The sequence below is a fragment of the Notolepis coatsorum genome, assembly GCF_963971535.1.
Source record: "Notolepis coatsorum genome assembly, chromosome: 1".
In the NCBI taxonomy this organism is placed as follows: domain Eukaryota; kingdom Metazoa; phylum Chordata; class Actinopteri; order Aulopiformes; family Paralepididae; genus Notolepis; species Notolepis coatsorum.
Window position 1 is genome coordinate 235,639,928 of NC_140165.1, and position 23,220 is coordinate 235,663,147.

The 23,220-nt window shown below is 45.9% G+C and overlaps 1 protein-coding gene across 3 annotated transcripts in view; it reads left to right on the forward strand.

Annotated features, from left to right (window-relative positions):
- Positions 1-23,220, forward strand: part of eml2 (EMAP like 2) — a gene marked incomplete at its 5' end in the record, with an annotated part of 78,511 nt that overhangs the window by 44,465 nt on the left and 10,826 nt on the right. For all 3 annotated transcript variants that reach the window (XM_084313592.1, XM_084313593.1, XM_084313594.1), the window contains 10 exons: positions 3,372-3,501; positions 3,924-4,073; positions 7,142-7,211; positions 7,336-7,446; positions 8,462-8,557; positions 12,131-12,265; positions 12,741-12,840; positions 21,154-21,308; positions 21,856-21,981; positions 22,233-22,364. In XM_084313592.1, coding sequence (XP_084169718.1) covers positions 3,372-3,501; positions 3,924-4,073; positions 7,142-7,211; positions 7,336-7,446; positions 8,462-8,557; positions 12,131-12,265; positions 12,741-12,840; positions 21,154-21,308; positions 21,856-21,981; positions 22,233-22,364 — 1,205 coding nt within the window. The remainder of the gene's footprint in view (positions 1-3,371; positions 3,502-3,923; positions 4,074-7,141; positions 7,212-7,335; positions 7,447-8,461; positions 8,558-12,130; positions 12,266-12,740; positions 12,841-21,153; positions 21,309-21,855; positions 21,982-22,232; positions 22,365-23,220) is intronic.

A 23,220-nucleotide genomic window follows, 5' to 3' on the forward strand; every position in this document is an offset into this window, starting at 1 on the left:
TGCGTTTGGAAAGATCACATGAAGTCAGACGAGTATATTATATTGATAGTAAATGTACTGAGGGTGGACAGATAATGTTGATATTTAAACATAAAAAATACAATACAAAATAAATGTATTCATGATCATGCAACATAAAATGGTTGCGTGTTGTGAGTTCCAAAACATTTAACTTAAAGTTTAAAGCTCAATATATTAAAACGTGGCACTTTACAGTGAACAGGAGGTCTATGTGTATTAAAACAATAGATTGTTTTTCCTTAAAGTCTGGAAGAGGTCAAAAATAAAAATGTCAAATGATATTTCCGTTGCCTTTTTTGAGTTGATCTAAATGTTACTGATTGTGTTAAATGGGCTTATGTTATGATATCGTCTCATATCGATTGCAGGCACCTGCATCGTATCATATCGTGGCATATATCAGCAAATATCGTATTGTTGTCCAAAGAATCTATATCGTATTGTATCGTGATGAAACTGGTGATTCCCACCCCTAGTAGAGTCCATACACCCAACACCAAATCCCATAATTCCTTACACGTAACGTGTCTGGCTGTGTGACGTCAACTTGTCAGCATAAAATGACAGCCAAACATGGCACTGCAACTAAATAACACAAATACAATAGGCACATTTGTGACTGTTACAAATATAACACATTTTATACTTGTGCTACAAGATTTTGGCCTGTGCTACAAAACGATCAACCTCTGTAGCACCAGTGCTATGTGCAAAAAAAGTTAACGTACAGCCCTGAGCTGAGGGCTATGGAGCTGAGAGCTACGGAGCTGAGACCTGAGACCTATGGAGCTGAGGGCTATGGAGCTGAGAGCTATGGAGCTGAGAGCTACGGAGCTGAGGGCTGAGACCTGAGGGCTACGGAGCTTAGAGCTAGAGCTGAGGGCTGAGACCTATGGAGCTGAGAGATATGGAGCTGAGGGCTGAGAGCTATGGAGCTGAGAGCTATGGGGCTGAGACCTATGGAGCTGAGGGCTGAGACCTATGGAGCTGAGAGCTACGGAGCTGAGGGCTGAGAGCTATGGAGCTGAGAGCTACAGAGCTTAGAGCTATGGAGCTGAGGGCTGAGAGCTATGGAGCTGAGAGCTATGGAGCTGAGGGCTATGGAGCATAGAGCTATGGAGCTGAGAGCTAGGGAGCTGAGGGCTGAGACCTATGGAGCTATGGAGCTGAGAGCTATGGAGCTGAGGGCTGATACCTATGGAGCTGAGAGCTATGGAGCTGAGAGCTACAGAGCTGAGGGCTGAGACCTATGGAGCTGAGGGCTATGGAGCTGAGAGCTACGGAGCTGAGAGCTACGGAGCTGAGGGCTGAGACCTATGGAGCTGAGGGCTATGGAGCTGAGAGCTACGGAGCTGAGGGCTGAGACCTATGGAGCTGAGAGCTACGGAGCTATGGAGCTGAGAGCTATGGAGCTGAGAGCTACGGAGCTGAGGGCTGAGACCTATGGAGCTGAGGGCTATGGAGCTGAGGGCTGAGAGCTATGGAGCTGAGAGCTACGGAGCTTAGAGCTATGGAGCTGAGGGCTGAGACCTATGGAGCTGAGAGCTACGGAGCTGAGGGCTGAGATCTATGGACCTGAGGGCTGAGACCTATGGAGCTGAGGGTTATGGAGCTGAGGGCTGAGAGCTATGGAGCTGAGGGCTGAGAGCTATGGAGCTGAGACCTATGGAGCTGAGGGCTATGGAGCTGAGGGCTGAGACCTATGGAGCTGAGAGATATGGAGCTGGGGGCTGAGAGCTATGGAGCTGAGAGCTATGGAGCTGAGAGCTACGGAGCTGAGGGCTGAGATCTATGGACCTGAGGGCTGAGACCTATGGAGCTGAGGGTTATGGAGCTGAGGGCTGAGAGCTATGGAGCTGAGACCTATGGAGCTGAGGGCTGAGACCTATGGAGCTGAGGGCTATGGAGCTGAGGGCTGAGAGCTATGGAGCTGAGAGCTACGGAGCTTAGAGCTATGGAGCTGAGGGCTGAGACCTATGGAGCTGAGGGTTATGGAGCTGAGAGCTATGGAGCTGAGGGCTATGGAGCTGAGAGCTACGGAGCTGAGAGCTACGGAGCTTAGAGCTATGGAGCTGAGGGCTGAGACCTATGGAGCTGAGAGCTATGGAGCTGAGACCTATGGAGCTGAGGGCTATGGAGCTGAGAGCTATGGAGCTGAGGCAGGGCAGAGAGGAATGTACTGAACAGCTAGTAAATGCTCTGCTATTGTCAGAGCATTCACTTGGAAGTAAACAACCAAGGGGTTTCTTTTATACAGCGCATTCATATCGAAATACATAAACAACGGCTGGTTGACTGTTAGCCGTCAGTCCGTTGAATAAAATAAACATCTGATTGGCTGTTTGGGAAGAAGGGATTTAAATAACAGGCCCCATTCTTATTTGTTATATTATATTGTCTGCTCGTCATATTGACGTATGTAAACAATAACTGATGGGCTGCTATTGTCCAAGTGCATTCTTGTTTAATGAGCCAGTAGTACTGTATACTCAGTACTACTCTGTGTACTGTATACTGTACTACTCTCTCTACTGTGCTGTCAGTGTTGTCTGTGTCGTACGTCTCTGTGTACTGTGCTGTCTGATCTGGTAGTACTGTATACTGTACTACTCTGTGCTGTGCTGTCTGATCTGGTAGTACTGTATACTGTACTACTCTGTGTACTGTGCTGTCTGATCTGGTAGTACTGTATACTGTACTACTCTGTGCTGTGCTGTCTGATCTGGTAGTACTGTATACTGTACTACTCTGTGCTGTGCTGTCTGATCTGGTAGTACTGTATACTGTACGTCTCTGTGTACTGTGCTGTCTGATCTGGTAGTACTGTATACTGTACTACTCTGTGCTGTGCTGTCTGATCTGGTAGTACTGTATACTGTACTACTCTGTGCTGTGCTGTCTGATCTGGTAGTACTGTATACTGTACTACTCTGTGCTGTGCTGTCTGATCTGGTAGTACTGTATACTGTACTACTCTCTGTGCTGTGCTGGCCAGGGAGCTTGTCAGAGAGAATTAGTGCTCTGCTCGGACATAAAGCTGAGGCCGTGGGAGTTGCTCTGGGCCACAGTTACCGCAGTGCTAATGGATGGCTAGCGAGACTGTGTGTGTGTGTGTGTGTGTGTGTGTGTGTGTGTGTGTGTGTGTGTGTGCAAGGAGGCTCCATTAATGTGATATCCCTCCCTTACTGCAGCACTGTAATGTGCTGTAAAGACGTTGAGCGTAGAATCCGTCTCCTTCTCTTTCCTCCCTCACTCTGTCTCCCTTCTCTCTGTGACGTCTCCCTATTTCTTATCATCCCTGATTCTTTCCTTCTTTCTGTCTCTCTTCCCGTCCTCCCCCGTCTCTCCAGAGGACGGCTACGTGCGGATGTTTCTGCGGGGCCGTCCCGTCACCATGCACATGCCGGACGATCAGAGGGACAGTTACAGCATGGACCAGAAGGTGGCAGTGCCTGACCTCAAGCTCAAGCTGCAGTGGGTGTATCCTTCAGATGGGGGGGGCACTGATAGTTCACAAGGAGGTGTTTCAATGACTGCATTAATGAAATATGGACCCTGAAACATCTTCATTTCTTGGTTTGTGGATGAATAATTTAAATATTCAATCAATCAAGTAATCAACCGATGATGGCTAGATGCGCTCAAACGAATAAAACCATCAATGGAACACAGGTTTGGCGTCTGATCCCTTTCAATTCAACAAGATTCTAAATATAATGATGGAGAATGAATTAACTTCACTTCATCTTCACTGTTCAGCTTTTTAAATCCACTCACTGAACATAAAGGTAACTAACCCCCAACCGTACAGCAGATGTGTGGTAGGGGTGTACCGTGTTCTCTGGGTGCCGGGTCACGCCCGCTCCGTACCGTTTTGTTCCGTAACCCCCGGCGTTCACCAGGTACGGCTACCGCGGCCGCGACTGCCGCTCCAACCTCTACCTGCTGCCCACCGGAGAGATCGTCTACTTCAACGCCTCCGTGGTGGTTCTGTACAACACCGAGGAGCAGCAGCAGAGGCACTACCTGGGGCACAACGACGACGTGAAGTGGTGAGACACACACACACACACACACGCACACACACGGAGACACACACACACACACACACACACACACGGAGACACACACACACAGAGACACACACAGAGACACACACAGAGACACACAGACACTAGGGGTGGGGGGGGAAATCGATACGTAGTAGTATCGCGATACTTTGCGTGGCGATACTGTATCGATACAGGGACGCCAAGTATCGATATTTAATTATTCATAAAAAATTATAATAATAATAAAAAAAAATCTTTTTGTGTAAGGAAGTTGCATTGTTCATTTCAATACCTGTAATAGTACAGTAGTCCACACACACATGTGCATTCAGTTAAGTTGGAATATGACTGTAATACAAACAGTTCAGTTTGTCAGGTACATGCAACACAGATTACAGTGTTGACATCTGTCTGCTTGAGAAAATACCATGTTCTGCAATAAAAATGATTGAAGTGAGATGAACAGACTGAACTTTATTTTATTAGATAAAAACATGTTGACAAAGTTTTACTTTGCAGTTGAAAAAAAGGTAATAAATTACATTTTATCCCAAAAAAATATCGCAATATTAATATCAATGCGTATCGCGATATATTTAGTATCGCGATACTATCGTATTGTGACGCAAGTATCGCGATAGTATCGTATTGTGAGGTCTCTGGCGATTCCCACACACACAGAGGCACTACCTGGGGCACAACGACGACGTGGTGAAACACACACACACACACACACACAGAGGCACTACCTGGGGCACAACGACGACGTGGTGAAACACACACACACACACACACACAGAGGCACTACCTGGGGCACAACAACGACGTGGTGAAACACACACACACACACACACACAGAGGCACTACCTGGGGCACAACGACGACGTGGTGAAACACACACACACACACACACACACACACACACAGAGGCACTACCTGGGGCACAACGACGACGTGGTGAGACACACACACACACACACAGAGACACACACACACACACAGAGGCACTACCTGGGGCACAACGATGACGTCAAGTGGTGAGAGAGACAGACACACACACACACACACACACACACACACACACACACACACACACACACACACACACACAAAGGAACCGATTCTTTGGGATATTAATAAACTTTATATGTATAGCACTTTTCATACAAGAAGTGCAGCCCAAAGTAGTAAAATAGACAGAATGAAAGCAATGCAGATAATAAGAATAGAGGTAAAAGCAATGCAGGTAATAACAAACAAAAAATATACAAATATTGACTCTTTAAAAACGTTCTTCCCGGTCAGACGGTCATAAAACACTTTAGTTTGAAGTTACTTTATCTTTTTTTATTATCCTGTCATTCATTTAGTTCCATTGTATATTACCCTATTTTATTGTGTTGCTTTAACACGTTAGGGTAGGATGACTCCCATCCTCAGTGAAAGAAGCATTTCATGCAAAAGTATTCTGTATTTCTGTATGACAACTAATAAAGAAACTTGAAACTTGAACGTGGGTATGCTAGCCCTTTTCTATGATACAGCTTTTGGACACACAGGGTATCATCATACAACGGGAATCTCGAATTCGAGTTTGCACTACATTTATAAAATATGTAGTGCTCTGTACTTGCATGTCTTATGTCCTTTTATCACCCACACAGTTTAAAACCTGACAGTCTTTCCTCCTGTTTGATACAACGATAAAATAGCTCTCATTTACAAAGTGGCAGGATTAATTAAAATAGCAGCATGAACAACAATAATACAGCTCTCATTTACAATACAATAATCATAGTGTAGATGTAATGGGTGTAAAATGGCAGAATGTATTAATTTTTTATTAATTGATGCATTGTCTTGGTGTTTAAATGGTACAATCACTTGATTTGGAGAAAAATATAACATTATTGATGGTTAATTCCCATGAGTCTCCGCAAATGTCAGGTATTATTTCCATAGGCACGATTCACTTTCACCTGATGATAATTAATTACCTAAATTATCACAATCTATATTTGGGCCAATTTGTGGCCATTGTATTCTACCTGTTCCAGTCACACAGGAAGTATAACTGGTTTGCAAAAGTGTTTCCTTCTGTTCCCTTAAAAGAACCTTCTGTTCTTTTGAGCAACAGCACTAGGCTGAAGTGACCCCCACCAGCATATTACAACATGTTCACCGGGACCTCGGGTCAGACCTCATACACCTCTGGTCCTGTGTTAGAACCTCCTGACCCTGACCCTAGACTCCTAACCCTGACCCTAGACTCCTCAGGTCAGACCTCATACACCTCCGGTCCTGTGTTAGAACCTGCTCCATCCTCCATCCCACAGAGAGGTGGCTCTTGTTTGATCCACTTGGTTAGATTCCTTTTCATGAAGGTACATCTTTGAATAGAGGTATTTATAATACAAGAGATGCATAGAGGTCTAAATAGGAGACTGCTGTAAACCGGTTATGTTCTCGATAACCTCTTTATAGAGTATTTGATTATTATACTAATGTAATTTGATTCCATAAGTACATATATGGTATCTTTGAAATCTTTTTGAGAATGATCAATTTACCCCTGACCCCAAAGACTTATCGTTAACTATTTATATAACCTGATCTCTGTCTCATCGTTACTGATGTTTCAAATGGTTTACAGTAAGAGCCGCATTAGATGATTAGACCTCGAGGCTGTTGGCCCACGCACACAGAGAGAGACGGGCACGGAAACAAAGTCATGTCAAGTCAGCTCTTCCCGACACTGACGGAACGAAACCAACTAAACTTTCTAAGTCGCAAAGTAATTTCCCCCTGGGGGTGGTGGTAAACTGAACTGGGGAAACTGCCGTTTGATGATTTAAGTGCCAGAAAGAATAGAGAGATGGTATCTGCTAGCTTGTCATTATGTTTGTCGGTGTTATCATAGTGCTCTTTCATGCGGCATTCTCCACAAAGCTGTTTTCTTAACGCGGGGGGGGGGAAGGGTGTGATCATCCATCATCCGGTATTTTTACCCTGCTCCGATTAAAGCAATCAGTCTGAAAATAATTCAAATCTGTTTTTTCTCTCCTCAGCTTGAGTGTGCATCCTGATATGGTTACCATAGCAACAGGACAAGTGGCGGGAACCTCTAAGGACGGCAAGGTAACCCCCCCCCCCCCCCCCGCAGCATCAATGCCCTCTGAAGTAACGACACTCCTTCTGTTCTCGTGTTCCTGGTCCTCATCCGGTCTGTCTTCCTCCCGTCTCTCTGTCCGTCTGTCTCCAGCTGCTGGCCCCTCATGTGCGCGTGTGGGACTCTGTGAGCCTCAACACCCTGCATGTGATAGGGATGGGAGTGTTTGACAGGGCTGTCACCTGTGTAGCCTTCTCCAAGTCGGTAAGCCTCTTCACATCATCTCCTCTTCTCCTCTATCTACAGTACAGAACCCCCTCAATCGGGCCCCCCCAGGATTCCACACTGAAATAATCAGAAATTCTGCGGTTTTGAAATTTAAATACTGTATCTGAAATGTAAAAAAGAAGGGGGGGAAACACATTAAAAGGTGCACTATGCAGTTTAGGAGAAGAGGGTCTCGTTTGCAGAGCCTGCAAAAGACATTTAGTCAAATTCTTAGAATTATTCTATTTTATGTTATCATAATTGAAAGCAGTAATTTCTAGGCACTGTGAACCAAATGTAAGCCTAGAATATGTTTAACTAAATTGCAGGCCATGCCTTTTGTAAACGACAGCAATGAAATAGTCACTTTTCACGTAGCTTTCTAGCTTCAAACAGTGTTCCAGGGATCCAATTTTCCTTTGAGGTCAGTTTGTTTATGCAGTTGTGAAGATATACCATAGAAATGATTATATTCTCTGACTCACAAAACTACATAGTGCACCCTTAAGTAGATTTTGTGTTAGAACATTCCTGAAATTGCATGCATACTTTGACAATAAATAAAATAATCATTTGTTCTTACTTGCTTGCCTGGGTAAATAAAGGTTAAATAAATGTAAAAAAAATATTATAATAATAATAATTAAACCGATACCGATATTTTCCAATCACATTTTTATGCCAATATCGTCCGATAATATCGGTAGGCCAATAATATCGGACATCCCTAATAATGACCCATCCCTAATCCAGAAGTAAACACATTTCCCCCCCTATGCTCTAGTTGTGGAAGGTTTTTACAATCTGTGATCAATGATTTTTCTTTCAGGGTGTCAGGTTATTGACATTCATCCAGTCAAGTAATTTCCTTCTCAGGCAGAGTTTCTTAGTGGAAGGCAGTAGTTCACAAAAATGTGTCCATTAAAGCAATCAATAGGGCATACATACATGTTGAAAATCAATCATCCTGGTCCTGAAGACACAACATGACTCCTCTTCTGTGTCTCTCTAGAATGGTGGCGCTCACCTCTGTGCTGTGGATGACGCCAACGATCATATCCTGTCTGTCTGGAACTGGGCGAAAGAGAAACAGCTGGCTGATGTTAAGGTAAGAACTCCTAACCATTACCCTGACCCTAGAACCTCAAGTTCAAGTTCAAGTTCTTTAATAGTTGTCATACAGAAGTACAGAATACTTTCATACAAAATGCTTCTTACTGTTACGCTCCAGAGACTGTGCTAGACAAGATAGTATCAAATAACATAATAACATAATATAGCATGAATTTAGAAGAAGAAAATGAGGTCACCTGACCCTAGACTCCTGACCCTAACCCTAGAACCTGACCCTAGACTCTTGACCCTAGACTCCTAACCCTAGAACCTGACCCTAGAACCTGACCCTAGAACCTGACCCTAGAACCTGACCCTAGAACCTGACCCTAGACTCCTGACCCTACCCTAGACTCCTGACCCCGACCCTAGACTCCTGACCCTAGACTCCTGACCCAGACCCTAGACTCCTGACCCTAGACTCCTAACCCAGACCCTAGACTCCTGACCCTAGACTCCTGACTCTAGACTCCTAACCCTGAACCTAGACTCCTGACCCTAGACTCCAGACCCTAGACTCCTAACCCAGACCCTAGACTCCTAACCCGGACCCTAGACTCCTGACCCCGACCCTAGACTCCTGACCCGGACCCTAGACTCCTGACCCCGACCCTAGACTCCTGACCCTAGACTCCTAACCCGGACCCTAGACTCCAAACCCTGACCCTAGACTCCTGACCCCGACCCTAGACTCCTGACCCTAGACTCCTAACCTGGACCATAGACTGCTAACCCTAGACTCCTGACCCTGACCAGAACGCAGCCGCGCGCCTCCTCACCAAAACAAGAAAACACGAACACACACTGCCTGTTAGCTTTAGGATCGACTTTAAATTAGCCCTAAATGTTTTTAAATCATTAAATGGCACGGCTCCCTCCTATCTGTCCGAGCTCTTGCACCGCCACACCCCCCACCGATCCCTCAAATCAGCTGACCAGCTGCTATTGGTGGTACCCAGAACCAGGCTTAAGACTAGGGGAGACAGAGCCTTCTCCACCGCAGCGCCTAGATTGTGGAACAGCCTCCCCCTCAGTGTAGCTTAATCCCAGCGGAAGAGTGCAAGAGCGCTTCCGCATTTTGCCCTGATTGGCCGCGGTAACGCCCTCCAAATGCGCATTTTCTTTCCCCCCGCTCAGACGCCGAAATGGAATGCATGTAGTACATTGCAACACAACGCAGCATTTCCGCGTACATTGCAACGTAACACAACGCAGCTGTCAACTGTACTTTACATATTATCCAAACGAGGACCACATAATGTTATTTCCCTGTACATTGTAACGTTAACACAACGCAGCTGTCAACTGTACTTTACATATTATGGAATACATGTATATTATCGCGACGCGATTCACTCGCAACGCCATAATGTTATTTCCCTGTACATTGTAATGATAACACAACGCAGCTGTCAACTTTACTTTGTAACATTGTTTTTTCGGTCATTCATAAAATTGATTGAATGAAATTGATTGAATGAAAATAACAGATTGCAGAATGGGTACAATACAGTACGGCTCAATACACACAATTGTTAAGGGGATGCAGACCAGAGAAAGACTTTCGTCTTGTTTACATCAGGGTCCCCCATTTTCAATTCATCAGGACATATATGACATACAGATAAACTGACAGCCCTAATTACAACCTTTATTTAATGGTTAATATTTTGATAAAAGGTAATTTACTATATTTGTATGGCATTTACACTTAAAGTAGAAAAACAAAAGTAATCTGTAAAATAATAGTGAATTTCCTGTGAAAAAACATTTATTTTTTACAGTACGTTACACAAATGCTACATTATGACAAGTTTTACAAAGAAAGTATATTTAGATTCAAATACTATTTTAATAGCTTTCTTTGAATACACGGTTTCTCTCCTGTGACGTACAAATGTTCAACAAAACCGCCAACATTGACTCAGCTAGACCTCTTTGTTATATCTGCAGCGCTAACAGAAATAAAAACAACCCAGGCCTATGTTAAAGTGCAGCTTGGCTTAGAGGATAATGTCTTGTATGAACTACCAGTAATATAAATCATATTAACAACAAAAATGTGTTACGCCTTCATGTCAGATGATTTTCAAAAAGGAAAATGTACTCTGTCGTCTACTCTACGCCATCCTAGGTTGTCAAAGTGGGCAGGGGTGAGGTGGGTTCTAGACCCATGTTACTGACCACACACTCTATATCAGTGATGTCTGTTTACTGCAGAGTGGCAGCGCTAACAGAAATAAAAACAACCCAGGCCTATGTTAAAGTGCAGCTTGGCTTAGAGGATAATGTCTTGTATGAACTACTCAATCAATCATGTACCTTGGCGCGGCTGAATAACAGTAGCAGTGATCGCCTGCTGCGTCCATCGCGTGTATATATGTGTGCTAATATGGCGTGTTAGCGTTAATATGTGATTAATATGAACCAAAGCGTGTTAATATGTGATTAATATGATCGCCTGCTGCGTCCATCACGTGTATATATGTGTGCTAATATGGCGCGTTAGCGTTAATATGTGATTAATATGAACCAAAGCGTGTTAATATGTGATTAATATGAACCAAAGCGTCGAACCAAGCGGGGATCTCATGCGCATGCGCGCGAGCACCTGGGCGAAGGAAAAGGAAATGCGCATTACCATACTGGCATATGGCGAAGAATGCGGAAGCGCTCTTGCACTCTTCCGCTGGGATTAAGCTACAAGCGTACGGACCACCCAGACCGTGCAGGCTTTTAAATCACTCTTGAAAACCTACCTGTTCTCTTTGGCCTTCCCCCCTACTTAATTACCACTAGACCCCTGGCCCTTCTATCCTCTTTGTTTTACTGTGTCCTACCAGTTTTTATTGCTTTCATTGCTTTATTATGTTTTTAATCTTATATCTTGCACCATATTGTTTTGTTTTTGTTGCTTTCATTGCTTTGCTATGTTTTTAATCTTATACCTTGCATCACATTATTTTGATTTTATCAACTTGCTTGTGAAGCACTTTGGTGTCAGCTGCCGCTGCCTGGAAATGTGCTATATAAATAAAACTGACTTGACTTGACTTGACCCTAGACCCCTGACTCTTTCAGGTGTACCGTCTCATATATGAGATAAAATATTTGCAAACTGAACATTGTAATGATGTCACAGTGGCGTGGGAAAGCTATTAACTGGTAGAATTCTTAGGAAAGAAACGACAGACACCTGAATGCTTGACCACATTCTGTCTGTTTGGAGACTGGCAAAATAATGTAGTGCAGCATATTTCCTGAAATAATAGTTTAAAGCAGGATTGAACCTTGGTATAACCTGTTGCTCCTGTGGTCCCTGTGTGGACAATGGAGATTCTCTCTCTCTCTCTCTCTCTCTCTCTCTCTCTCTCTCTCCCCATTTCCATTGGTATTGCAAACAAAGTAGCTAAATCCTACTTCTAATACATAAACCAACACCATACAGGTGCTGTAATATGACACTAGGTTTGTAACTCCTCGTTCCTCTTCAGGTTACTGAGCATCTTGTCCCAGAGACATGTGTTTATACCAGAGACACTGAGACCTTGTCTCTCTCTCTCCACAGTGCTCCAACGACTCTGTGCTCGGGGCCGTGTTCCATCCCATGGATGCCAACCTGATCGTCACATGTGGAAAATCTCATATCAACTTCTGGACCATGGAGGGCAACACGCTCACCAAGAAGCAGGGGCTGTTTGAGGTATGGACTGGCGATCCTCCAGGAATAGAACCTTTTTGCTTCACAGGTTTCACATTATTGAACATCATCAGGGGTCAGGAGGTAGAGTGGTCGTCTGGTTAATCGGAAGGTTCCCGGCTTGAGTGAGACAACTTAACCCCTAACTGCTATTGCATGGTTGCCACACGCCATCGGTGTGTGAGTGGATTGGTGAATGTGAGGTACAAGTTATAAAGAGCTTTAGATAACAGCGATGTATCTGATTACCAGATGAACACTCTACGTCCTGAGCCACTGTCGCCCCCTACAGGTTTATGGTGAAAGCGATGCCTGAACAATAACTGCTCATGAGACAGGGCGGGGTGTCATGTCAAATCAACTATTCCAATGTTTAGAAAATAAAATCAACTCTTACTATAGAGAGGCGATAACACTCTAGAAGTGAACTCCGACGTGCTTGACCCTTGACCCCGTCTGTCTCCCATTCGTCCTTCAGAAAAACGAGAAGCCGAAGTACGTGTTGTGTGTGGCCTTTGCTGAGAATGGAGACGCCATCACAGGGGACTCCAGTGGACACATGTATGTCTGGGCTAAAGGTACTGTATGTTCCCTCCTAGCCACCGTACTACTACAGTACTGTATGGTCCCTCCTAGCCACCGTACTACTACAGTACTGTATGTTCCCTCCTGACCACCGTACTACTGCAGTACAGTATGTTCCCTCCTGACCACCGTACTACTACAGTACTGTATGTTCCCTCCAGACCACCGTACTACTACAGTACTGTATGTTCTCTCCTCCTGACCACCGTACTACTACAGTACTGTATGTTCCCTCCTGACCACCGTACTACTACAGTACTGTATGTTCCCTCCTGACCACCGTACTACTACAGTACTGTATGTTCCCTCCTGACCACCGTACTACTGCAGTACTGTATGTTCCCTGTATAGTCCGTAATGACAGAAACCAGTATGGAGGTGGTGTTTGTATGTACATACATAAGGACACCAAATTCATTACCCATACTGACCTTCATCATGAGACAATTGAAACCGTATGGGTGGAAATTTTATTTGAAAGGGCAAAATCTGTTCTAGTCGGCACAATATACAGACCGCCAGATCAAACTGGCTTTTATGATACTCTGGATGTGTGCTTAGCTGGAGCTGAGGATGCGGAAAAAATTCTTATTGGGGATTGGAACACGGATATGCAACAAAAAAATGCACCCGTCTTCAAATCCTTCAATAGGTTTTGTGATCTGCACGGCCTCAGCCAACTAATCACCCAACCCACAAGGATATGTGAATCAACTCAGACTACCATTGACCTCATACTGACCTCTGACAAGTCCAAGATCTCCAGTAAAGGGGTTATAGCATGCGGGTTAAGTGATCATTACATGATATTCTGTACCTGCAAAAAGCTAAAACTAAAGGCTGGCTGTCACAAAACAGTCACATCTAGAGACCTCAAAACCTACTCTAGCGAGGCCTTTAACCTTGAACTGGAGAGTCTGGACTGGTCAGATGAACTCAATGGTACACTGGTTGAAGAAACTTGGCTTGGCTTCAAAACCAAATTTTCATCAATACTAAACAAAATGGCCCCCCTAAGAACCACCAGGGTAAAAAATCGCGCTGAGCCATGGATGCACACTGAAATACTGACCGCTATGAAAGCCAGAGACAAAAAATGCTCTGAGTTTCGTAAAAGTCAGTCAAAGCTTACCAAAAGCACGAGCAGTGAACTCCAAGACCACGTGACTGAACTCAAACTAGAAAGAAACAGACTAAGAAATGACGTAAACTCCATGATCAAAACTGCTAAAAAAAATTTCATCAATGACAAAACCGAGGAAAACAAAAATAAACCACGTGAACTTTGGAAATTACTCAACAATCAACTAGGCTGCAGTAAAAAAACTCAAAACCAGGTTCTCAAACATAAACATAAAGACGGACAACACGCTCATCACAGACAAGCTGGATGTAGCCAATTACTTAAACACTTTTTTCACAAACATAGCCACAACACTGGTAAACAAACTACCCTCCCACTCAGGGCAGTATGGGGTAGAACACATAGTAGCATACTACATGAACCTAGGCGTCCACAAAGACGACTTCAAACTGGAAATAGTAACTACAGATGAGGTACTCAAAAAACTGAGCGCCCTCCAACCAAACAAGGCCACTGGCCATGACAACATCCCCTCCAAATTCCTCAGAGACTCAGCAGAAGCCATCACCCCAGTCATCACACACATAATAAACCTCTCCATAAAACAGGGACACGTCCCCAAGGACTTCAAAATTGCGAGAGTAACACCCCTGCACAAAAAGGGCAGCAAATTAGACCCGGGTAACTACCGCCCTGTTTCTATCCTTACATCCATCTCGAAAGTCATGGAAAAAATAGTATACGAACAGATCGAAAAGTACCTCGCGGAAAAAAATCTAATCTACGAATTCCAATCTGGCTTCAGAACATCCCACTCCACTGACACATGCCTTCTCTACTTGAACGACCACATCAAACAAGAGGTGGACGCGGGCAAATACTGCGGCATGGTCATGCTGGACCTACAAAAGGCCTTCGACACTGTCAATCACACCATTCTGATTGACAAGCTAAAAGCAATTGGTTTTGATAGTTTATCAGTGAGCTGGATACAATCCTACCTGGAGGGGAGGGAACAGATGGTGGAAGTAAACGGTACCCTATCCCCCCCCCCTCACAGTGAGCTGTGGTGTTCCACAAGGAAGCATACTAGGACCGCTACTATTCCTAATTTATGCAAATGACATGTCGTCAGCTTGTGACTGCAACTTGTTCCTGTTTGCGGACGACTCAGCCCTGCTGGTCTCTGACAAGAACAAGTTACAGGTTGAAAAAGCCCTCAGCTCGGAACTAGGCAAAATCTGCATATGGCTCGCCGACAACAAACTATCATTACACATGGGCAAAACAGAGTCCATTCTCTTCTGTTCAAATAACAAACTCAGCATGACCGACGGCTTCTCGGTTACAGTGGGTGACAATATTATCACAAGGAAAGATGAAATTACCTACCTGGGTTCCATCCTAGAGGCTAATCTTTCCTGTGACAAAATGGCATCCAATGTAATAAAAAAAGTCAACCAACGAACGCGATTCTTGTACCGGATCTCCTCTCTGGTAAACAAGAATACCCTGAAGACTCTAGCAGGAGCACTCATTCAAGGGTACTACGACTATGCTTGCACCTCATGGTACCAAAGCACCTCAAAGGCACTAAAAAACAAATTACAAACATCTCAAAACAAGCTAGTCAGACTACTACTTGACCTGACTCCTAGAACCCACCTCACCCCTGCCCACTTTGACAACCTAGGATGGCTTAGAGTAGACGACAGAGTACAGCAACTTGCAATGGGCCTGGTCTACAAGATACACTACGCGACCAAGGTACCCATGTACATGTCAAAATACTTCCCAAAGGTCAGTGAATACCACGATCACAACACCAGAGGGAGCTCCACAAATCATGTAAAACCCAGATTCGGCTCAAACAAGGGACTAAACACGTTTTGCAATTATGCCACATCAATGTGGAACGCCCTACCTAAAGCTGTAAAGGAATGTGAATCACTACCCACCTTCAAAAACACTCTCAAAAAACACCTACGTGAGACTGCAATTCGAAACTGGCCCCTACAAATGTCCTAACCTAGTTGTACAGTAAATGACCAAGTAAGGCTTTGTCAATATTCCAATGTACAGTGTAAAATGTGTGTGTGTCCCCTTCCCAACCCCCCCCCCCCCCCCCCCACCTCCAATGTACAGCCCTCACCCAACCCACCCAACCCCACCCCACCCAACCAACCTCCTCCAATGTACAGTTTCAAGTTCAAGTTCAAGTTCTTTAATAGTTGTCATACAGAAGTACAGAATACTTTCATACAAAATGCTTCTTACTGTTACGCTCCAGAGACTGTGCTAGACAAGATAGTATCAAATAACATAATAACATAATATAGCATGAATTTAGAAGAAGAAAATGAGGTCACAGTGTTCGGTATAGACATATGTACAATGTTCTGAGTTACCATATAATATACAATACACAATACTATGCAGTGTACTAATGTACAGTACTATCTAGTGCAAAGCAGAAATGGGATGAGGTACAATTTTAGGTACAATTTACAGTAAGGTGTACGAGTTGTAGTGCAATCCTTCATCCATAAATATAAAGTGTGGGGAGTGGGTGCTACAGTGTGTTTGTTTAAAGTGGGTGTGTGCTATAAGTGTGTGGAGTGGGTGCTACAGTGTGTTTGTTTAAAGTGAGTGTGTGCGTGTGGATGTGTGTGCTATGTGCGTTTGGTGGTTGTTGTTGTGTAGTGTTCATTCATTGTTCGTTTAGCAGCCTGATGGCCTGGGGATAGAAGCTTCTTCTGAGTCTTTCTGTGCTCGCCTTGAGACTCCTGTATCGCTTGCCTGACCGCAGCAGTTCAAAGAGGCAGTTGTTCGGGTGACTGGAGTCTTTAATGATTCTCTTAGCCTTGCCCTTGCAACGCTTGTAGTAAATGTTCTGGAGGGTGGGGAGCCCCCCTCCAATTGTGCGTTCGGCTGAACGTGTCACTCTTTGTAGTCTGCTTTGGTCTTGTGCAGTGCTATTCCCAAACCAGGAGGTGATGTTGCCGGTCAAGATGCTCTCTATTGTACATGAGTAGAAGTTCTTAAGGATCTTCTGGCTGACTTGGAACTTCCTTAGGCGCCTGAGGAAGTAGAGGCGTTGTCGTGCCTTCTTCACAACACTGTTAATGTGTGTGGTCCATGTCAAGTCCTCGGATATGTAGGCTCCGAGGTACTTAAAGCTGTTGACTCTCTCAACCGGTGCCCCGTCGATGCTGAGGGGGCTGTAGTCCTTGACCCCCGACCTCCTGAAGTCCACAATCATCTCCTTTGTTTTGCTGACGTTCAGGGAGAGGCTGTTTTCCTGGCACCATCCCGCCAGGACCTTGACCTCTTCCAGGTAGGCCCTCTCGTCGTTGGCAGAGATCAGGCCCACCACCACTGTGTCGTCAGCAAATTTGACGATTGTATTGCTACTCCGCTGAGCCACACAGTCGTGTGTGTACAGGGAGTAGAGGAGGGGACTCAGAACACAGCCCTGGGGGGCCCCTATGTTGAGGGTGATGGATGAGGAGGTGCAGTTGCCTGCTCTCACCACCTGGGGTCTGCCAGTCAGGAAGTCCAAGACCCACTGGCAGAGGTCATAGCCCAAGCCCAGGTCCCTGAGCTTGGCTATGAGTATGGAGGGGACTATGGTATTGAATGCCGAGCTGTAGTCGATGAATAGCATTCTCACATAGTTCCCCTGCCTCTTGTCCAGGTGTGATGCTGCTGTGTGCAGCACATGGGATATGGCGTCCTCCGTGGACCTGTTGGGGCGGTATGCAAATTGCAGGGGGTCCGTGTTGATGGGGAGGGAGGAGCAGATGTAGCCCTTTACTAGCTTCTCGAAGCACTTCATGGCTATGGAGGTGAGAGCTACAGGGCGGTAGTCGTTGAGGCAAGCAGGCTTGGATTTTTTGGGTACAGGGATAATAGTGGACTTCTTCAGGCAGGTGGGGATGACAGCCTGTTCTAAGGACAGGTTAAATATGTCAGTGAATACTGGGGCCAGTTGGTCGGCACAGACTTTTAGGACGCGGCCGGGGATGCCGTCTGGACCTGCTGACTTCCTGATATTCACTTTTTTAAAGGTCCGCCTCACCTCATGCTCTGTTACCCTGAACACTGCGCCTCCATCAGCAGCCGACCCCCCCCCCCCCCCCATTGCCGAGGCTTGTGAGCTGGTGTTGTTATTACCAGCATCAAACCTCGCATAGAAGGTATTGAGGTCATTTGCTAAGGAGATGTCACTGTTCAGTTTGAGGGAGGCGCCTTTGTAGTCTGTCATCGTTTTGAGCCCCTGCCACATAGCTCTAGAGTCAGCTTGTTCAAACTGGAGTTCAATTTTATCCCTGTAGCGTCGTTTGGCCTCTGACACAGTCCTCCTTACGTTGTATCGCGCCACCATGTTGCCTGCCTCTAGGCCGTCGTTGTATGCTTTGGTGCGCTCTCTCAGAGCTTCACGGACGGATTTGTCTACCCAGGGTTTTTGATTTGGGTAAACTTTCATTTTGGTAGTGGGGATTGTTTCTTTCACCCTAGTACAAACATAGTCCAGCACTGTCTCCGTGTAGGCATTAATGTTATCTGTGTCGCGGAACACATTCCAGTCTGTGTTGTGAAACACTGACCGGATCGTATCCTCTGACGTCACATCCCATTTCTGCACCTCTCGCGAGACTACGGGAGTACTTTTAATTCTCTGTCTGTACTTTGGTGAAAGAAAAATTGATGCGTGATCTGACTTACCGAAGCCACTATCAGAATGAGCCTTGTAGCCACCTTTAAATTGCGTGTAACAGTGATCTAGGATGTTACCGCCTCTGGTGTTGCAAGTCACATGCTGATAGAAGTCGGGCAATACCTTTCTCAGATTGGCGCTATTGAAATCTCCCAGAACTAAAATGGCGGCGTTAACATTCGCCTCTTGGATTCTATTTACCTCGTCGTGTAGTCTGGAGAGCGCAACCTTGTTGCTGGCTTGCGGTGGAATATACACTCCGACCAGGACGATCGCCGTTAACTCCCTCGGGAGGAAGAAAGGACGACACTTGATGGTTATATATTCCAGTTCTGGGGAGCAGTGGTTGGATAATTCCTTCACGTTAGTTGGGTCACTCCAATTTTTGTTCAACATGAAGGCAATACCTCCTCCACGTTGTTTACCGGATTCTGCTGTTCTATCCTTGCGGTGAATGAAGAAATGATCGGCCGGTTGGATGGCGTGGTCTGGGACTTCTGGCGCCAGCCACGTCTCGATGAAGCAGAGAACGTTACAGTCCCTAACGTCTCTCTGGAATTGAATCCTTGCTCTGATGTCGTCTAGTTTATTGTCTATTGATTGTACATTGGCTAGCAATATACTGGGTAGTGGTGTCCTGTGCCGCCTGGTTCTCAGCCTGTTACGGACTCCAGCTCTCTTTCCTCGCCGTTTCTATGCCAAATGTATATACACTCCTTTTCTGGACACTTTTGTATCACAAACAGTACTGTATTTGCAAATCTGATATGTCATAAATGTATAGATGTAGCAGTACTGTCTATCTGTATGTCATGTATGTCATATATGTTATGATGAATTGAAAATGGGGGACCCTGATGTAAACAAGACGAAAGTCTTTCTCTGGTCTGCATCCCCTTAACAATTGTATGTATTGAGCTGTACTGTACTGTACCCATTCTGCAATCTGTTAATAAACTTTTCAATCAATCAATCCCTCCTAGCCACCGTACTACTACAGTACTGTATGTTGTCTCCTGACCACCGTACTACTGCAGTACTGTATGTTCCCTCCTGGCCACCGTACTACTACAGTACTGTATGTTGTCTCCTGACCACCGTACTACTACAGTACAGTATGTTCCCTCCTGACCACCGTACTACTGCAGTACTGTATGTTCCCTCCTAGCCACCGTACTACTACAGTACTGTATGTTGTCTCCTGGCCACCGTACTACTGCAGTACTGTATGTTCCCTCCTAGCCACCGTACTACTACAGTACTGTATGTTGTCTCCTGACCACCGTACTACTGCAGTACTGTATGTTCCCTCCTAGCCACCGTACTACTGCAGTACTGTATGTTCCCTCCTAGCCACCGTACTACTACAGTACTGTATGTTCCCTCCTAGCCACCGTACTACTACAGTACTGTATGTTCCCTCCTGGCCACCGTACTACTGCAGTACTGTATGTTCCCTCCTGACCACCGTACTACTACAGTACTGTATGTTGTCTCCTGACCACCGTACTACTACAGTACAGTATGTTCCCTCCTGACCACCGTACTACTACAGTACTATATGTTGTCTCCTGACCACCGTACTACTGCAGTACTGTATGTTCCCTCCTGACCACCGTACTACTGCAGTACTGTATGTTCCCTCCTGACCACCGTACTACTGCAGTACTGTATGTTCTCTCCTGACCACCGTACTACTACAGTACTGTATGTTCCCTCCTAGCCACCGTACTACTACAGTACTGTATGTTCCCTCCTCCTGACCACCGTACTACTGCAGTACTGTATGTTCCCTCCTGATCACCGTACTACTACAGTACTGTATGTTCCCTCCTGACCACCGTACTACTACAGTACTGTATGTTCCCTCCTGACCACCGTACTACTACAGTACTGTATGTTCCCTCCTGACCACCGTACTACTACAGTACTGTATGTTCCCTCCTCCTGACCACCGTACTACTGCAGTACTGTATGTTCCCTCCTGATCACCGTACTACTGCAGTACTGTATGTTCCCTCCTGATCACCGTACTACTGCAGTACTGTATGTTCCCTCCTGACCACCGTACTACTACAGTACTGTATGTTGTCTCCTGACCACCGTACTACTACAGTACTGTATGTTGTCTCCTGACCACCGTACTACTACAGTACTGTATGTTCCCTCCTGACCACCGTACTACTACAGTACTGTATGTTCCCTCCTGACCACCGTACTACTACAGTAATCCTTTTTTTGTTTGTTCTGAAACATGAATTAAACTTTTCGCCATGTATGTCACAAATGTCAAATATGAAATAACCCTGTAATTGCTGTTACCTATTGCATGAAAATATCAGTCCTGCGGTCAGATAATATCAGTCAATAATATCAGAACACTAAACGATGCAGTATTTCCACGTTTGAAAGATGATAACTGAGGGCAGTGAGGGAGCCCTGTGGGAGCTGTTCTCTCTGATGGACTGTTGGCCGTCTAGTCACCCGTCTTTTGATTGACAGGTGGTAACCGTATTAGCCAGGTGGTGTCTGGGGCCCACGAGGGCGGGATCTTCTCCCTGTGCGTCCTGAAGGACGGGACGGTGATCTCTGGAGGAGGCAAGGACCGCAAGGTGGTGCTGTGGGACCACGACTACAACAAGCAGTCTGAGATGGAGGTAAAAACAACCGTATCTAGTATCTGTGTTATTATACTTGTAATCAGAGTAGGAAACTAGCTGTAGCCAGTCAGACTGGCTGAATCCAAAATCCACAGACCATGTCACTGTTTTCAACGGCTACATTTATTCTTAGGTCAGAAAATTACTTCCAGAAGTTGCCATCGTTTCCTGTCAACATGGCTGGTAGAACTGACGTACTGTAAATTCACATTATTCTGGTGGCTGGTTTTAATTTCCCACCCCGCTGGTAATACAGCTATGATGCAGGAAATACTATTTCGGGCCTCTCGAAGGGTAACGGGGAGGGGACATGAAAAAAATAAAATAAAATTGAAAAGAGACAGACGATACATACATCACAGAGGTAAGGTAAATATTTAAAACACACATCAAACAAACAAATACGATTACAAGGTATGTAATACATGGAGCAGAACAGACGACTTACAGTTAAATACACCTGGTAATATAGCGTTACTGGAAACCACGAGACGGAATGCAATATGTTTTTAGATGTATGATGTGATCTGCTCTGTGCGGCCAGGTGGGCGAGGCGTTCGGCCCGGTGCGCGCCCTGGCTGAGGGCAGACCTGGAGAGATGTTTATAGGAACCACCAAGAACGCCATCATCAGAGCTGCCTTCCCTGATACACTCACTCCTATTGTCCAGGTACACACACACACACACACACACACACACACACACACACACACACACACACACACACACGCATTAAGATGCTTGTGACTGGCACAGGTTTTGTATGTACATTATAACAAGCTACATGTTGATATTACTTCCATACTTATTTTGTAAATCTTTGTATCTTAAAGTGTAGAATATGGAATAAGGCTTCTCCTTCTGTCTGTCTGTCTGTCTGTCTCTGTCTCTGTCTCTGTCTGTCTCTCTCCTCTCTCCAGGGCCACACGGATGAGTTATGGGGTCTAGACGTCCATCCCTCCATGGAGCAGTTTGTCACCTGTTCCCAGGACAGACAGGTCCACCTCTGGGACACCGGCTCTCATCAGCCCCTCTGGAGCAAGACCATCGAGGTTAGCAGGGGACAGGGGTGTGTGAGGAAGAGAGAGGGGAGCGGATTGAGGAAGAGAGAGGGGAGCGGAGTGAGGAAGAGGGGAGCGGAGTGAGGAAGAGAGAGGGGAGCAGAGTGAGGAAGAGGGGAGCGGAGTGAGGAAGAGAGAGGGGAGCGGAGTGAGGAAGAGAGGGGAGCAGAGTGAGGAAGAGAGAGGGGAGCGGAGTGAGGAAGAGAGGGGAGCGGAGTGAGGAAGAGAAAGGAGCGGAGTGAGGAAGAGGAGGGAGGTGAAGAGGGGAGCGGAGTGAGCAAGAGGAGGGAGGTGAAGAGGGGAGCAGAGTGAGGAAGAGGAGGGAGGTTAGGAAGGGAGAGGGGAGCGGAGTGAGCAAGAGGAGGGAGCTGAGGAAGGGAGAGGGAAGCAGAGTGAGCAAGAGGAGGAAGGGAGAGGGGAGCAGAGTGAGGAAGAGGAGGGAGGTGAGGAAGGGAGAGGGGAGCAGAGTGAGCAAGAGGAGGGAGGGAGAGGGGAGCAGAGTGAGCAAGAGGAGGGAGGGAGAGGGGAGCAGAGTGAGGAAGAGGAGGGAGGTGAGGAAGGGAGAGGGGAGCAGAGTGAGCAAGAGGAGGGAGGAAGAGGGGAGCAGAGTGAGCAAGAGGAGGGAGGTGAGGAAGGGAGAGGGGAGCAGAGTGAGGAAGAGGAGGGAGGTGAGGAAGGGAGAGGGGAGCAGAGTGAGCAAGAGGAGGGAGGAAGAGGGGAGCAGAGTGAGCAAGAGGAGGGAGGTGAGGAAGGGAGAGGGGAGCAGAGTGAGGAAGAGGAGGGAGGTGAGGAAGGGAGAGGGGAGCAGAGTGAGCAAGAGGAGGGAGGTGAGGAAGGAAGAGGGGAG